Raw genomic sequence first — 17,756 nt, forward strand, 5'->3', positions numbered from 1 at the left:
GTAATGTGATGACAGACAGACAAGGATTTGAATCCAGGCCCCGTAATATCACTTGCATGAGGCAAGGTCTCTCTGAGCCTCAGTTTCTTTGCCTATATAATGGGCACTGATATGTCAACCCTCAACTTGAACTTGAGGATTCAAGTTCCAGCTGCCCACCCATCCACCCAGGATGGTGTGAAGAGGACTTGGGATTCCAACAGGCCCTGGAAGGGATGACCTTTAAGGTCTTGCTGGTCTAGCAAGGCTGAACTATAAATAGTCCCCAGACTCTGGCAGGCCCTATAACAGGGATGACCAGCAGAGCCCAGGGGTTGCCACACTTTGGGGGATAAAATCTCACCTTACCACACCCTTGAGTAGTACAGGGGTTACAACCTATACAAAATCCCAAAAGCATGTGACCCTTTTGACCTAACAGCAACCCTTCCAAGAACCACCCTTCAGATGAGTGCTCACAGGTGCACAGAAGGCTTATAGCGCTATTGTCCATCCTGCAAGAGGCTAGGGACAACATGAATATTCATGAATAGGGGCTGCTAAAAACAAGATGTGAACTCCCTGACTGGCAGACACTCACTACTCAGTCTTGTTCACAGCTATATCCTTGGTGCCTGCATCTAGTCCTGGCACAGAGCAGGAGCTCAGTAAATATATGTTACATGAATAAACAAATCCATGGGATTTTTTTTTTAATTTGTAGACATGGGGTCTTGCTATGTTGTCCAAGCTGGAGTGCAGTGGCTGTTCACAGGTGCATCATAGTGCACTCCGGCCTCGAATTCCTGGCCTCAAACAATCCTCTAACCTCAGCTTCAGGAGTAAATAGGACTACAGATGTGTAGTCCTCCAGCCCAATAATGGGACACCACATAACCATTAAAAAGAATGAGGGGCCGGGCACAGTGGCTCACACGTGTAATCGCAGCACTTTGGGAGGCCGATGGTGGGCAGATCACCTGAGCTCAGTAGTTCAAGACCAGCCTGGGCAACATGGCGAAATCCCATCTCCACAAAAAGCACAAAAATTTAGCTGGGTGTGGTGGTGTGCACCTGTAGTCCCAGCTATTCAGGAGGCTGAGATGGGAGGGTCGCTTGAATCCAGGAGGTCGAGGCTGCAGTGAGCAATGATTATGCCACTGCACTCCAACCTGGGCAACAGAGTGAGACACTGTCTCAAAAAAATTATAAAATAAAAAATATTAAAAGATAAAAAAGAATGAGACTTACATGTTCTCAACTTATTACATGATAAAAGCAAATATGGAAACTTTCTGGAAGAAAATGTGTGAAAGTATCAACACTGGTTATCTCTATAAGATGATCCCTTTACACTCTCATTGGTAATTTTTTTTTTAAGAGACAGTGTCTTGCTTTGTTGCCCAGATTAGAGTACAGTGGCATAATCATAGTTTGGGTACAGCCTTGAACTCCTGGGCTCAAGCAATCCTCCTACCCAGCCTCCTGAGTAGCTGGGATTACAGATGCACAACACTATGCCCAGCTAATTTTTAAAAAAATTTTTGGCCAGGCACAGTGGCTCACGCCTGTAATTCCAGCACTCTGGGAGGCCGAGGCAGGTGGATTGCTTGAGGTCAGGAGTTCAAAACCAGCCTGACCAAGACAGTGAAACCCCATCCCTACTAAAAACACAAAAATTAGCCAGGTGTGGTGGCAGGCGCCTATAATCCCAGCTACTTGGGAGGCTGAGGCAGGAAAACTGCTTGAACCTGGGAGGCAAAGGTTGCAGTGAGCCAAGATCGTACCACTGCACTGCAACCTGGGCAACAAAGCAAGACTCGGTCTCAAAAAAAACAAAAATTTTTTGTAGGCCAGGCACGGTGGCTTATGCCTGTAATCCCAGGACTTTGGGAGGCCTTAGGCAGATCACTTGAGGTCAGGAGTTTGAGACCTGGCCAACATGGTGAAACCCCACCTATACTATATACAGAAATTAGGCAGGCATGGTGGCACATGCCTGTGATCCCAGCTACTTGAGAAGGTGAGGTAGGAGAATTGCTTGAACCCAGGAGGTGGAGGTTTGATTGAGCCAAGATAGTCCACTGCACTCCAGCCTGGGTAACACAGTGAGACTCCACCTAAAAAAAAAAAAAAAAAAAAAAAAATTGGGTCAGGCATAGTGGCTCATGCCTGTAATCCTAGCACTTTGGGAGTCCGAGGCAGGTGGATCACCTGAGGGCAGGAGTGGCGAAACCCCATCTCTACTAAAAATACAAAAATTAGCCAGATGTGTTGGTGCGCGCCTGTAATCCCAGCTACTCGGGAGGCTGAGGCACGAGAATCGCTTGAACCCAGGAGGCAGAGGTTGCAGTGAGCCGAGATCATGCCATTGCACTCCAGCCTGGCCAACAAGAGAGAAACTCCATCTCAAAAAAACAAAAACAAAAACAAAAAAATTGTAAAGACAAGGTCTTGCCATGTTGCCTAGGCTAGTCTCGAACTCCTGGTCTCAAGGAATCCTCCCACCTCAGCCTCTGAAAGTGCTGGAATTATAGGCATGAGCCACTTTTTTTTTTTCGAGACAGGGTCTCACTCTGTCACCCAAGTTGGAGTGCAATGGCACAATCTCAGCTCACTCCATCCTCCACATCCCAGGCTCAAATGATCCTTCAGCCTCAGCATCCCAAGTAGCTGGGACTACAGGAATGTGCCACCATGCCTGGCTAATTTTTGTAACTTTTTTTTTGGAGAGACAGGGTTTCGCTATGTTGCTCAGGCTAAGCTGGATATTTTTGAATGAGTATGTATTACTTTTTAAATTTTCTAAAAAATCTAGTTTATTTTTCAAAAATATACCACCACATACCAAGCCATACAAGCCATAGTTCAGAGATAATGCTCGTATCAACTCGGAAGCCTAGATTCAGGGTTCTAGAATCTTAGTGATGGGAGAAAGCAGTACTTATTGAGCGCCTACTATATATTGGGGCCAAGCTCAACTCTCTCGAACACACCTTCACCTTATTTCACCAATTTGATGAGATGAATTAATATCCTTATTTATGTTCATTTTTATTACTTTTTTCTTTTTTTTTTTTTTTGAGACGGAGTCTCACTCTGTCGCCCAGGCTGGAGTGCCGTGGCGTGATCTCAGCTCACTGCAACCTCCACCTCCTGGGCTCAAGCAATTCTCCTGCCTCAGCCTCCTGAGTAGCTGGGACTACAGGCACGCGCTAAATTTTGTATTTTTAGTAGAGACGGGGTTTCACCATGTTGACCAGGCTAGTCTTGAACTCCTGACCTCAGGTGATCCACCCGCCTCAGCCTCCCAAAGTGCTGGGATAACAGGTGGGAGCCACCGCACCCAGTCATAGTATCTTTATTTAATGGGTGAGTAAACTGAGTCTCAGAGAAGTGACATAACCTGTAGTGCAGATAAGTATTTAAGAAAATGAGTTTTCGCAGGGCGCAGTGGCTCACACCTGTAAATCCCAGCACTTTGGAAGGCAGAGGAGGGTGGATCACCTGAGGTCAGGAATTTGAGACCAGCCTGGCTAACATGGTGAGATCTCATCTCTACTAAAAATACAAAAATTAGCCAGGTGTGGTGGTGCATGCCTGTAATCCCAGCTACTTTAGAGACTGAGGCAGAAGAATCACTTGAACTGGGGAGGCGCAGATTGCAGTGAGCCGAGATCACGCCACTGTACTCCAGCCTGGGCAACAGAGCGAGACTCCGTCTCAAAAAAAAAAAAAAGAATATGGGTTTTCAGCCAGGCACACTGGCTCACACCTGTAATCCCAGCACGTCAGGAGGCTGAGGCAGGAGAATCACTTGAGTCCAGGAGTTTGAGACCAGCCTGGACAATATAGTGAGACCCTGTCTCTACAAAAAATCAAAACAATAATAGCTGGGTATGGTGGCACATGCCTGTAGTCCCAGCTACTGGAGAGGCTGTGGTGGGAGGATCACTTGAGCCCAGGAAGTCGAGGCTACAGTGAGCCATGATCATGCAACTGCATTCCAGCCTGCATGACAGAGTGAGACCCTGTCTCTTACAAAATTTTTGTTTTTGATTAAAATATATATATATGAGTTTTGGCATCTGAAAGACCTGAGCTCATATTCCATCTCTGCCACACTGTGACCTTGGGCAAGTAATGTCACCTCTCTGAGCTTCAGTGTTCTCATCTATACAATGAACAATGTACCTAATTCGCAGGGATGACATTGAGGATTCAATTAAATAACATAGGGAAGGGCCGGGCACGGTGGTTCACACCTGTAATCCCAGCACTTTGGGAGGCCGAGGCGGGTGGATCACCTGAGGTCAGGAGTTCGAGACCAGCCTGGCCAACGTGGTGAAACCCCATCTCTACTAAAAATACAAAAAATTAGCCAGGCATGGTGGCACGAGCCTGTAGTCCCAGCTACTCGGGAGGCTGAAGTAGGAGAATCGCTTGAACCAGGGAGGTGGAGGTTGCAGTGAGCCGAGATCGTGCCACTGTACTCCAGCCTGGGCAATGGAGCGAGACTCCATCTCAAAGAAAAAAACAAGCATAGGGAAGGGACTTAGCACAGTAGGTGCTCATGGTGTTGAGCACAGTGTGGATGCTCAATAAGCAGCAGATGCTACCATCCTGATTATTATCACTATTATTTCCTCCACCACCAGCAGCAGCCAGGGTCACACAGCTCGTCAGGGCCAGAACCTGCCTCCAGAGGCCCACAAGACATTTTAATCAAGGTCCGGGGAACAGGCCAGGGCTGGATTAAGCCAAGTTTTGTTTGTGGGGAGTCACATGGTCCAAAGCTATGCGTGTGCGCAGCCAAGTAAACTTTTCCCTGAGAACAATGGTCAGAACAACAGGTCTTTGCGGCCGTGGGAGAACTGAACAGGAGTTCCATTCATGCCCTCTTCCTGGGACAGGGGTCCCTCCAGCATCTCTGGGGCACAGCATGACTCAGCTAAGTTGAAACAGGGTGGCCCCAAATTAGCTACATCCAGAATGACATCCCGCTTTTGACAGTGGTGATGCATCAAGCCAGATCAAAGGCAGGACACCTGGCAGTGGCCATCTTCCTGGGAAGAGCCAGTAGGGAGCTGGCCTTAGAGTTCTGAGGACTCAGAACAGAAAAGCTCAAGAGTCAGTCAAGCTCAGCATGATTCTCAAGTCCCATCTTAAACATTTAGGAAAGTCAACAGCAATTGAAAAGGTGAAAGGTAAAGTAGAAAGGGTTCAAGATATACCCCACTGATCAGTCTCCAAACACTCACCAAGATCTAATGTATGTTGTGCTCAGTGCCAGACCTGGGGGCTGAGAGACAAGCTATACGTGGTTCCTGCCCTCAAACAGCTTCCAGTTTACTAAAGAAAACAATAACAGGATCAGGCACAGTGGCTCATGCCTGTAACCCCAGCACTTTGGGAGGACTGCTAGAGCCCAGGAGTTCAAGACTAGCCTGGACAACACAGGGAGACCCTGTTTCTATTAATTTTTTTTAATTAGGCAGGTGTGGTAGCACATGCCGTTGTCCCGGCTACTTGAGAGGCTGAGATAGGAGGATCGCTTGAACCCAGAGTTGAGGCTGCAGTGAGCTGCAATCACACCTCTGTGCTATAGGCTGGGCAACAGAGTGAGATCCTAAATAAATAAATAAAAGCCTGATCTCTATGAGGGCTATACCTTCCTTACTTTATATAAAGCACTAAAACTCACTTTATTAATTTTTTTTTTTTGAGATAGAGACTCACTCTGTCACCCAAGCTGGAATGCAGTGGTGCAATCTTGGCTCACTGCGACGTCCACCTCCTGGGTTCAAGTGATTCTCCTGTCTCAGCCTCCTGAGTAGCTGGGATTACAGGTGCCTGCCACCACGCCCAGCTAATTTTTATATTTTTCGTAGAGATGGGGTTTCACCATTTTGGCCAGGCTGGTCTCGAACTCCTGACCTCAGGTGGTCCACCCACCTCAGCCTCCCAAAGTGCTGGGATTACAGGCGTGAGCCACCTTGCCTGGCCTTAGTATTATTTTTTGTTTTTTGTGGGGTTTTTCTTTTTTTTTTTTTTTTTTTGAGATGGAGTTTTGCTCTTGTTGCCCCAGGCTGGAGTACAATGGTTCGATCTTGGCTCACTGAAACCTCTGCCTCCTGGGTTCAAGCAATTCTCCTACCTCAGCCTCCCGAGTAGCTGGGATTACAGGCGCGTGTCACCATGCTCAGCTAATTTTTGTATATTATTAGTAGAGACGGGGTTTCACCATGTTGCCCAGGCTAGTCTCGAACCCCTGACCTCAGTTGATCTGCCTGCCTCAGCCTCCCAAAGTGCTAGGATTATAGGCATGAGTCACCGCGCCCAGCCAGCATTATTTTTAATGCATGACAGGCTCACTGTTGTCACAGTCCTGCCAGCCACACTGGAATGGGAGGAGGGAAGGGTGTTTTCCTTGAGGCTGTCCCTCCCTCTTCCCCCAGGCCTGGCCTTCAAGGGCCCAGGCTGGCCCTGGCTTGAGGTCTGCACACACAACGGGCCTCTCTAAGCAGCGGACAGACACATGTTGGCTGCCAACTTGGGCCCAGACTGTGGTCACAAACACACCCCTCTGGCTGAGAACAGGATCAGGACATTTCTGCAAACCCCTGACCTAGTAGAAGAAATGTTCTAGGAGGCAGGTTGGGGTTGCTGAGGCTCAGCTGAGCCCCCAACTTAGGCCAGGGAAGTAAGGCTCTAGCTGACACCTGGAGTTTGCTGGTAATGCTTATTCTCCCAGGACATCCTCAGGGGATTCACTATCCACTGAGCTGGAAAAATATCCAGTTGCCTTGCCAAGTTCACATCCAAAGGACAGGCCATCCTTCCATGGCCCCTTGGAGGCGTCCTCAGTAATGGGATGTGAGTGGGGAAATGTTGAACAATGTGGTCAGTGATTAGACTCCGGGGAAACCTAGGCCCAGAGAGGGTCCCAGGAACACTGGCTGCTCCAGACTGGTGCAACTGCCAGGCCCAGACCTTCTCCACTCCCCAAAGTCTCAAGGACCAGCCACGGCCCAGCATCCTCCTATCCTTCAGACCTCTCTGATCACTCTTGCCATTCAGAGATTCCTGACTCCAGTGCCTTCCACCACTCCTCCTCCCCTCTTTTTGCTATCTTGAGTGGAATGACCTCCTTCCATGAGATCTTGGGCCAGGAGAATAGGTCGAAAAAGACTTCAACTAAGGAAAAGTGGGGAAAAACATGAAGGCCACATTCTTCTTTCTCTTACCCAGGCCATAGGCAGGGTTCACCAAGGAATGATCTCGTCCTGTGAAACATCTCAGAGAATATAAGAGCAGGGGCCCCTCAGTCCTGGGATGATACACATGTTACTTCTCTACTGCATCTGTAGTAGACATTGCTAATCAATTCCAGCTCCTTTCTGCTGAGCCCAGACAAAGCCTCCCAATCCTTCCAAATATGGAACTCACAGAACTACCAGTGGAGCTGACGCTTACACTCTTTTTTTTTTTTTCCTACAGAGGTGAAATCTCACTGTGTTGCCCAAGCTGGTCTCGAACTCCTAGGCTCAAGTGATCTGCCCACCTAAGCCTCCCAAAGTGTTGGGATTACAGGCGTAAGCCACCACGCCTGCCTGGAGCTGCCACTCTAAATAAAAGCTATTGATCACCTCTGATCTAGCCTAACTTCAATAGGAAAACTGAGTCCCCCAGAAGGCAAGGGTCTTACCCAAGGCCAAACAGAGATTTATTGCAGAGCAGACAGGATTTCAGGCACCAGCTTTTTTTTTTTTTTTTTTTTTTTTTTTTTTTTTTGAGATGGAGTCTTGCTCTTGTCGCCCAGGCTGGAGTGCAGCGGCACAATCACGGCTCACTGCAACCTCTGCCTCCCGTGTTCAAGATTTTCCTACCTCAGCCTCCTGAGTAGCTGGGATTACAGGCACGCGCCACCATGGCTCAGCTAATTTTTGTATTTTTAGTAGAGACGGGGTTTCGCCATGTTGGCCAGGCTGGTCTCAAACTCCTGGCCTCAGGTGATCCACCCGCCTCAGCCTCCCAAAGTGCTGGGATTACAGGCGTGAGTCACAGCACCTAGCCACCGGCTTTTAAAGAGTTTCTGTAGACCAGGCATGGTGGCTCATGTCTTTAATCCCAGCACTTTGGGAGGCCCAGGCGGGCAGATCACTGAGGCCGGGAGTTCGAGACCAGCCTGGCCAACATGGCAAAACCCTGTCTCTACTAAAAATACAAAAATTAACCGGGCCGTGGTGGTGCACACCTGTAATCCCAGCTACAGAACTGAGGCAGAGAATCGCTTGAACCTGGGAGAAGGAGGTTGCAGTAAGCTGAGATCGCACTACTGCACTCCAGCCTGGGCAACAGAGTGAGACCCTGCCTCAAGAAAAAAACACAGTTTGTGTAGAGGAGATAGTGTTTATGTTTTGTCTCCCCTACCACATGGTGAACTCCTTCAGGAGAGGCCCTGGGTGTAGTTTAGCTTCTGACCTTAATATACACAGCAGGCACACAGTAGATGTCCATGAATGTCTCTTGGCTTAGTGAGGAGGAATGGATGACATGAGTTAGAGAGAAGGCTTGAGTATTCGCTCCTAAAGTCAGAAGATGCTTCAAGGTCACACATTTACAGATACTACCTTCTCAAAACGACATACATAGGAACCCAGATAGATACATTTTTAATCTAAAGATGAGGAGGTGGGCCGGGCGCGGTGGCTCACGCGTGTAATCCCAGCACTTTGGGAGGCCGGGGCGGGCAGATCACAAGGTCAGGAGATCGAGACCATCCTGGCTAACACGGTGAAACCACGTCTCTACTAATAATACAAAAAATTAGCCAGGTGTGGTGGCGGGCACCTGTAGTCCCAGCTACTTGGGAGGCTGAGCAGGAGAATGGCGTGAACCCGGGAGGCGGAGCTTGCAGTGAGCCGAGATCCTGCCACTGCACTCCAACCTGGGTGACAGAGCAAGACTCTGTCTCAAAAATATAAATAAATAAAAATAAAAAATAAAGATGAGGAGGTGAGGGGACCTCCGTGTGAATGTGGATTTGAATTGTGTCTATAGCAGAAATTTTACCATAGACTAAACTTTCAAACAACAGAAGCTAAAAGAGCTTTCAAGTCAACTAAAATATGACATTTCGATGAATGTCAGTGGTTTCAAACCGCATTGCTGACTATAAATATCAAAGTAATGAGGCATGTGGGGAAAGTCTCTTATATCCATATCATTTATGTGGCATTCTATTATTTAACTTTGCCATTAAAATATGATTGATACACTTAAGCTTCTAAGGATCAACACTCTAGAGTCAGCTTTTTTTAAGTATCAAAAAAATGCATCTAGACTGGGCACTGTGGCCTGCAATCCCAGCACTTTGGGAGACTTAGGTGGGAGGATTCCTTAAGCCCAGGAGTTGGAGACCAGCCCAGGCAACATGGTGAAACCCTGTCTCTACAAAAAATTGGCTAGGTGTGGTGGCTCACGCCTGTAATCCCAGCACTTTGGGAGGCCGAGGCAGGCAGATCACGAGGTCAGGAGTTCGAGACCAGCCTGGCCAATATGGTGAAACCCTGTCTCTACTAAAAATACAAAAAAAAAATTAGCCAGGCATGGTGGTGCGCACCTGTAGTCCCAGCTATTCGGAAGGCTAAGGCAGAAGAATCGCTTGAACCTGGAAGGCGGAGGTTGCAGTGAGCCAAGATCGCGCCACTGCACTCCAGCCTGGGCGACAGAGTAAGACTCCATCTCAAAAAAAAAAAAAAAAAAAAGCCAGGCGCAGGGGCTCACACCTGTAATCCCAGCACTTTTGGAGGCTGAGGCAGGTGGATCACAAGCTCAGGAGTTTGAGACCAGCCTGGCCAATATGGTGAAACCTCATCTCTACTAAAAATAAAAAAATTAGCCAGGCATGGTGGTGGGTGCCTGTAATCCCAGCTACTCAGGAGGCGGAGGGAGAAGAATTGCTTGAACCCGGGAGACGGAGGTTGCAGTGAGCCAAGATCATGCCACTGCACTCCAGCCTGGGCAACAGAGTGAGACTCCATCTCAGAAAAAAAAAAAAAATTAACCAGGTGTGGTGGCATGCATCTGTAGTCCCAGCCACTCAGGAGGTTGAGGTGGGAGGATTGTTTGAGCCCCGGGGGGTAGAGGGTGCATTGAGCCAAGATCATACTACTGTACTCCAGCCTGGGTGATAGAGCAAGAACCTGTCTCGAAAAAGAAAACAAGAAAAAAAAATGCATCCATGGCATTTAAATAGATATACCTAAAATATAAAATAAAACTTTATATTTTATTTTCTTTATTTAAATTTTATTTTATTTTATATCTGGGTCAACCAAGGACCGAGAACCTATTTGCTTCTGTGGCCTCTTGGACACTCCTTTAGGGAAACCAAGGCAACCCACCAGGATTTGGGCCTGGGACTCAACTCAGCAGCTTCTCTGGCCGTGTTATTCTCCATCATCCCCCGCCACCTCCCTGTGCCTGTTCTGGGCCATAAGCCAGAGACACATTCCTCAGGCCCCCACGGGGCTTCCAGAGCTGACAGAGTTTGAGGAAAGGGCTGAGCAAAGCAGAAACCTCTTGAGAGACATGGCACAAGATGGTCATGGGACAACCTCAGCAGGAGGCCTGTAACAACTGATGGGGAAACCGAGGCCCACAGAGGGCAAGGGTCCCACCCAAGACCACACTGTGAGGGAACAGTGGAGAAAGCCATTCAACCAAGGTTCCTCCACAAAACTCCTCTCTGATCCTGGCTGGAAGGATTTGATGTCCTACTCTATAAAAGCCAAGGCTTCTGGGCATGGTGGCTCATGCCTGTAATCTCAGCACTTTGGGAGACTGAGGTGGGTGGATCACCTAAGGCCAGGAGTTCAAGACTAGCCTGGCCAACATGGCAAAACCCTGTCTCTACAAAAATATAAAAATTAGCTGGGCATGGTGACGCACACCTGTAATCCCAGCTACTTGGGAGGCTGAGGCAGGAGGATCACTTGAACCCAGGAGGCAGAGGTTGCGATGAACCAAGATCATGCCACTGTATTCCAGCCTGGACAACAGAGCAAGATTCCATCTCAAAAAAAAAATAAAGTAAAATAAAAGCCAAGGCTTCTCCCAAAGGAGGATGGGTCTTGGGGTTTTAAGGCCCAGGCACTAAAAGAACCTGAAGTCAAGAGCTCTCCAGGCCCCACAGGAAAGAATCTGACCTGCCCCTTCCCCAGTCCGCACCCCTCTCTCCCTGTGTCACTCAGGTGCTGGCACACTCTGCCATGTACCTTTTTGCCCTAGTCGCAACAACCCAGAAAGGCAGGAGCTACATCCCTGTTTTACAGATGAGGAAACTAAGGATCAGGGAAATTAAGTGACTTGTCCAGGGCTACACAGCTAGTGACTGGAAGACAGAAAATGCAAATCAGGTCTGCTTGGCTCTATGCCAACTCTCCCTCCACCACCCCACACTGTCTTCAGGCAGGTCCCCAAGTTCTGTTTCTGTTTTCAGTCCTGCCCACCTCCCAGCCCCCAGTGCTGGGATGGGGCCTTCTGAGGCCTGGGGGAGGTAGAGAAGCAGTGGAACACCTCCACCCAGCCCCTCTGAACCCTGGAACGTCAGTGCTTACCCTCCAGCACCACCTCCTTGCCTGTCTTCTTGAGGACCTGCACCGCCTCATCATGGGTAGCAGAAGACAAGTCTTCCCCATTCACAGACAGGATGGCATCCCCCACAAAAAGGGCCTCTGTCTGGTCAGCTGCCAATCCCTTGAAGATCTTGGAAATGAGAATAGGCATCTTGTTCTCCCGGCCGCCTGCACAGGTACAGAAGGAGGACAAGACTTAGGCAGATACTCCAACACTTGGGAGTCACATCAAGACACAATTATTTCTGAAGGCTTCCCTTGGTGCCTAGCCCAGTGCTGGAAAAGGCAATGGGAGAATAAAGGGAATCTGAGAAAAATCTTGGAAGTTTGGGACACTAGTAACACTAATAATAAATCATTTTTGATTAGGTCCGGTGGCTCATGCCTGTAATCCCAGCACCTTAGAAGGCTGAGGTGGGCAGATCACCTGAGGTCAGGAGTTCAGGATCAGCCTGGGCAACATGGGAAAACCCCGCCTCTACTAAAAATACAAAAATTAGCCAGGCACCTGTGGTCTCAGCTACTAGGGAAGCTGAAGTAGGAGGATCACTTGAGCCCAGGAGGTCGAGGCTGCAGTGAGCTGAGATTGTGCCACTGCACTCTAGCTTCGGTGGCAGAAGGAGACCCTGTCTCAATAAATTAATTAATTAAATAAATCATTTTCAAAATTCATAATGCTATAGTTTGATCCCTGGATCTCTTGATTAAGTGCTTTGGGTGTTCACCAGTGTTTGTGCAACTTACAAAGTGCTTCAACAACTTTTTCTTAAATGTTTTCGATTTTCTCATGCAACCCATAAATATATATGCCTACTATGTACCCACAAAAATTAAAAATGAAAATAACCGGACAAAGTGGCTCACACCTGTAATCCCAACACTTTGGGAGGCCAAGGTGGTCAGATCACTTGAGACCAGTAGTTTGAGACCAGCCTGGCCAACATAGCGAAATCCTGCCTCTACTAAAAACACAAAAAAGGGCCAGGTGCAGTGGCTTATGCCTGTAATCCCAGCACTTTGGGAGGCCAAGGCTGCCAGGTGGATCACCTAAGGTCAGGAGTTCGAGACCAGCCTGGCCAACATAGTGAAACCCTGTCCCTACCAAAAATACAAAAAATTAACTGGGCGTGGTAGCGGATGCCTGTAATCCCAGCTACTCGGGAGGCTGAGGCAGGAGAATCGCTTGGACCCAGGAGGCGGAGGTTGCAGTGAGCCGAGATCACGCCATTGCTCTCTAGCCTGGGCAACAAGAGTGAAACTCTGCTCAAAAAAGTAAATAAATACATAATAAAAAAATAAACAAATAAAAAATATGGCTGGGCGTGGTGGCTCACGCCTGTAATCCCAGCACTTTGGGAGGCCAAGATGGGCGGATCACCTGAGGTTAGGGGTTCAAGACCAGCCTGGCCAACATGGCAAAACCCCATCTCTTCTAAAAGTACAAATATTAGCCGGGCATGGGGGCGCATGCCTGTAATCCCAGTTACTCGGGAGGCTGAGTCAGGAGAATTGCTTGAACCGGGAGGCTGAGGTTGCAATGAGCCAAGATTGCACCATTGCACTCCAGCCTGGGCAATAAGAGCGAAACTCCATCTCAAAAAATAAATAAATAAATAAATAAATACAAACACAAAAAATTAGCTGGGCCTGGTGGCACATGCCTGTAGTCCCAGCTACTCAGGAGGCTGAGGCAGCAGAATTGCTTGAACCCAGGAGGTGGAGGTTGCAGTGAGCCAAGATCACACCACTGCACTCCAGCATGGGCAACAGAACAAGACTCCATCTCAAAATAAAACAAAAATACAAAAATTAGCCAGGCGTGGCGGTGTGTGCCCATAATTCCAGCTACTCAGGAGGCTGAGGCACGAGAACTGCTTGAACCCAGGAGGTGGAGATTGCAGTGAGCCGAGATCGCACCACTGCACTCCACCCTGGGCAACAGAGCAAGACTGTCTCTCACACACACACACACACACACACACACACACACACACAAAGGCAACAATGTGGGAACCCACTGATACCCCTCAAACCGGAATCAAGAGACAAGTCGGCTATTCCTATGGCCTCAAAAGACTGCTTTAGCAATCATAATGTTTTACAATCCAAAGTCCAGGCTGGAAACCAAAGCCTTAGAGTCTAGAGATTCTAAAAACCTGCCTGAATGGCATCTTGGATACAAAAGAAGCTAATACATTTTACTAAACATCTTTATTACCAAACTCTTAAATGCCCTTTTAAAATAAGAAATAGTAATAAGAGTTCACCTTAGTTGCACTTACCAAATGCCAAGCACTGTGCTAAATGCTTTCAATGTTGATTCATTGCGTCTTTACAATACCCCATCACATAGGTATGTTCAGTTTCCTATTAGGGAAACTGAAGTGTGGAGGGAAGCCCCTTGTCCAAGGTCACTCAACTAGTAAGTAGCGAAGCAAGTATTTGCACATAGGCCTCCAGGCTCCAGAACCAACACTATTAGCCCTACCACAGACGACAAGTCAGGCCCTCAGATATCACACTCCTGGCTCATCCCCAGAATACTGAAGATGAAGAATTAGTGGCCCAGAGTGGGAGGTCATTGTTCCAAGGTCACACAAGTCTGGTGGCGGAGCTGGGACTGGAACACCTCTCTTGACGCCCACACAGGCCCGACCGTTTGCTTATCTGCACAGAGCTTGAAGTCTAGGAGAGGAAGGGGTTTCTATTTATATCTGCCCTCCCCCACCTGAAACTAGGGGCTTCAGTTCAGTTTGAAGCTATGATCACTCATGGCTGCCTCAGACTAAGCTAGACTCTATAGGAGGGGTTACCATGGCAACAGGAGCCCAGATTTGGATCCAATGGAAATACCTGAAGTCTCCTAAAAGTACCCTCCCCTCCACCTAGAAGTATGGAGCTGGGGAGTAACTTTGTGTGACCTTGCAAAGTCCCTGCTCCTCTCTGAGTCTCAGTGTGTCCATCTGCAGAATGGAATTCTGTATGAATAAGTTCCTTCCTGCTTTGACACACTGAGTGTATAATTTTTGGATTCATCTGTTGCCCTATCCCATGCTGGAGATTGGGGGTAAGACTGGTGCCCACACCCTCATTTTCTCATTTCTCCTTTTTAGCCCCTCTTGGTTGGCTGCCTGGGGATCTGCCCTTCTACAGGAAAGAATCAACTTCCCTGAGCACTCTCTGAGGGACAGTAGCTGATAATTAAGGTTCAAATCCCAGCACTGACACTCACTATGTAATCGTGGGAAAATCATTTTAACTTTCTGAGTCTCAGTTTCTTCACCTGCAATATGGGAATTATACTCCCTACCTTTCACCACTTGTTGCCAGGATGAAGTGGATCATGAGACTAGTGTCCTGGGCACAGCACCTGGCACACAGTGGTGGCATTCACCACCATCCCCACCGCCTCAGCCAAGCCAAACGGTCTGGAGGCACTAGTCAACAGAACCAGTACCAGGGAGACCCCAGAGGGTATGGTATGTATTCAAGGTGGAGACAAAGGCTGATACCCTTTCCCAAAGCACCTGCTGGGGGCTGGGACCCTGAGAAACAGATGGGCAGGAATAGTGAACCCAGCAGCTGGGGGTGTGCAAGGATTTTAACAACTATGTTTAGTTGCTTTGGGAGTATCTGCTGGCCTCCATTTTTCCTCTCCGCTAACAGCAGTAATTAACTAGGCACCTACAGTGTGCTGGTGTGGTGAGCCCTGCTCTCAGAAACATCACAACTCTGTCATCCTCTTATACAGTTGAGGAAACAGATTCAGAGGCGGGGCGGGACTTTTGCAACCTCACACAGCTGATCCTGGATTCAAACACAGTCTGGTTGAACCCTAACTGCACCCCACTAGCGGTCAGTCCTGGGGGCTGAAAGCTCTATCCTGTGCAAGGTGGAGATAGTCAGATCAGGAGACCCAAATCCAGCTGTCAGGGCTCCCTGCAGCCTTCCTGGGTCCTTAGATTCCTAGGTCCTTGCTGGCCTTCTGCCTGTGACCCCAGCCTGTGCCTGCACCCAGGCCTCCTATCCACCCCTGTGCTTCCCAGACTCCAGGCCTCCCCTCTGCACCCACCTTGGTTGCTTCTCAGGGACTCCCTCCTCCCTGTCCCACTGGTGTCCCGGCCTCAACCCCCTTTCTCCACACTCTGCTTTCCGGGGGACCCCTCTTGTCCTTGATATTCATGCTCAGACCCCCCCGCCTCCACACAGAACTCCCACCCACGTGTCCTTGGTGCTCCCACAATCTTATCCACACCTGTGTCTTCCGTGCCCCCTAAGGCCACCAACTACTGAAACCCCCTCCAACCTTGGTGTGCCCAGTGCCCTCCGTGACCTGTTTCCTCAGACCCCCCTTACCCCTAGACAGGAAGCCTCCAGCTCCATGTCCTGGGCGCGCTGCCAGCCCCCTGCGCCCTCGGCTGCCCCCAGACACCACGACCCCGCGCCCTCGGTGTCCCGCGCCCACCTTTGATGCTGATGCCCAGCCCACCGGCGTCGGCCTTGCGCACCGTCACGCGGCGCCGCTGGAGCAGTAGCGCCTCTGGCAGCTGCGGGGGCCCGGCGCCCGGCTCCGCGGCGCCGTTGAGCTGCGCGGGCTCCTGCTCCCGCGGAGCGCCGGGCTCGGGACCAGGGTCGCCGTCGGCGGGGCTCACGGTCAGCACGTCCTCCGCCAGACTCAGCAGCACCCGCTGCCATCGCTCGCCGCCGGCCCCCGAGCCCGCCCCGGCGCGCAGCTCCAGTAGCCCGGTGCGCGGGGCGCGCCTGCCGGACGCCATCTTCGCCTCCGAGCCCCCGGGCCGCCGCGCTCGCCCTGTCCCGCCTTGCCCAGCCCGCTCCGACCAAGCGCCCAGGGCAGAGGGCAGCGGGGGCCCGGCTGGGCCAGCCGCCACCCTACCCCGGCCGCTGGGGGAGGAGCTCTGGGGGCGGGGCTACCCGGGGGTGTGGCCAGTGCTGGGGAGGGGGCCTCGGGCAAATGCAGGAGGCCGAGGCGGGGCCCGGGAGCCGAGGGCCGCCGTGTGGGACTACCTAGGGGGGTGGGTCAGAAGGGCGGCGGGGCGGGCCGCTAAGTAAGGCGAAAAGCCCGGGAGGCGTGGTGCTGGGCGGGGCGTCAGGGGGCGGGGCTTCGCGTCGGGGGCGGAACCCAGTGAGCCCGCCCAGGGGGCTCGGCGCTCGGAATGCCCATCGAGGGCCGGGACTGTAACTCCCGGACGTGGGAGCGCATGAAAAAGAGACAGAACCACGTATCCTGGTGCGAAGCACTGGGCATCGGGCTGGGCTGCATATGGCGGAGGGCTGGGCTGCGTATGGTAGAGCGTTGGACTCCAAGGCTTGAGTTTAAGAGGTAGACACCGGCTGGGCGTGGTGGCTCACGCCTGTAATCCCAACACTTTGGGAGGCCTAGATGACAGCCCAGAAGCTCGAGGCTGCAGTAAGCCGCGATCGCGCCACTGCACTCCAGCCTGGGTGACAGAGCGAAACCCTGTGTCAAAAAAAAAAAAAAAAAGGTAGATGCTGAGCCGCGAGAGACCTTGCGGGCACGGTTGCTAGTTGGGGAGCTGAGGAAGAAGTTGGTTTCCTATCGGGGAGGGCGGGGGGTGGGGGGTGGGGGTCGAGGCTTTGGTCTGTGGGCGTGGCTTATCGCTGGCGTGGCTTCTAAAGATGACAGGCCCCGCCCCCTGGAGGAGACAGCTACCGACACCGCTTAGGGCTTGGGGGAGGTGTGGGCAGGATCCCCACTTCAAAACTGGAGGGAAGTTTAAGAGATTAACCCCTGGCTGTGTTCACAGTCGAGTATAGAAAAGCCTGAAGTCCCACACTTTTGAGGCCTGGCAGAAAAAAAACAGAACTCCTGGTGTGTGGGAAGAGGGTTGCAAGGTGGGGCTCTGGGTCTGGGCGACTGGAGACATGGTTTCTAATCTTTGCTGCCTCTGTTAGCTCCAAGTCGACTTTGGTCCCCTCACGTCACTGCTCTAGGCCTCAATTTCCTCATCTGTAAAATGTGGATCATAATAATACCTACTTCACTGGGCTGGTGTGAGGATTAAATCAATGTGAAAACACGTGGTAAATTGTGACTCCCTATGCTATAGAAATAATCACTTTCATTTAGTGAATGCTTACTCTTACCTAGGGCTG

The 17,756-nt window shown here is 50.3% G+C and overlaps 1 protein-coding gene across 4 annotated transcripts in view; it reads right to left on the minus strand.

Moving 5' to 3' along the window:
- Positions 1-16,540, minus strand: part of SNTA1 (syntrophin alpha 1) — a 36,101-nt gene extending 19,561 nt beyond the window's left edge. For 2 of the 4 annotated variants that reach the window (XM_009437059.3, XM_009437061.3), the window contains exons 1-2: positions 16,087-16,539; positions 11,604-11,789 (exon numbers count right to left, since the gene is read on the minus strand). In XM_009437059.3, coding sequence (XP_009435334.2) covers positions 11,604-11,789; positions 16,087-16,396 — 496 coding nt within the window. In that variant the 5' untranslated portion in view covers positions 16,397-16,539. Of the gene's footprint in view, positions 1-11,603; positions 11,790-16,086 lie in introns of all 4 variants that reach the window. The other 2 variants (XM_003316860.4, XM_009437062.3) reach the window with 2 other exon arrangements.
- Positions 16,541-17,756: the final 1,216 nt, after the last annotated feature.

The sequence above is a fragment of the Pan troglodytes genome, chromosome 21 (genome assembly GCF_028858775.2).
Source record: "Pan troglodytes isolate AG18354 chromosome 21, NHGRI_mPanTro3-v2.0_pri, whole genome shotgun sequence".
NCBI lineage: Eukaryota > Metazoa > Chordata > Mammalia > Primates > Hominidae > Pan > Pan troglodytes.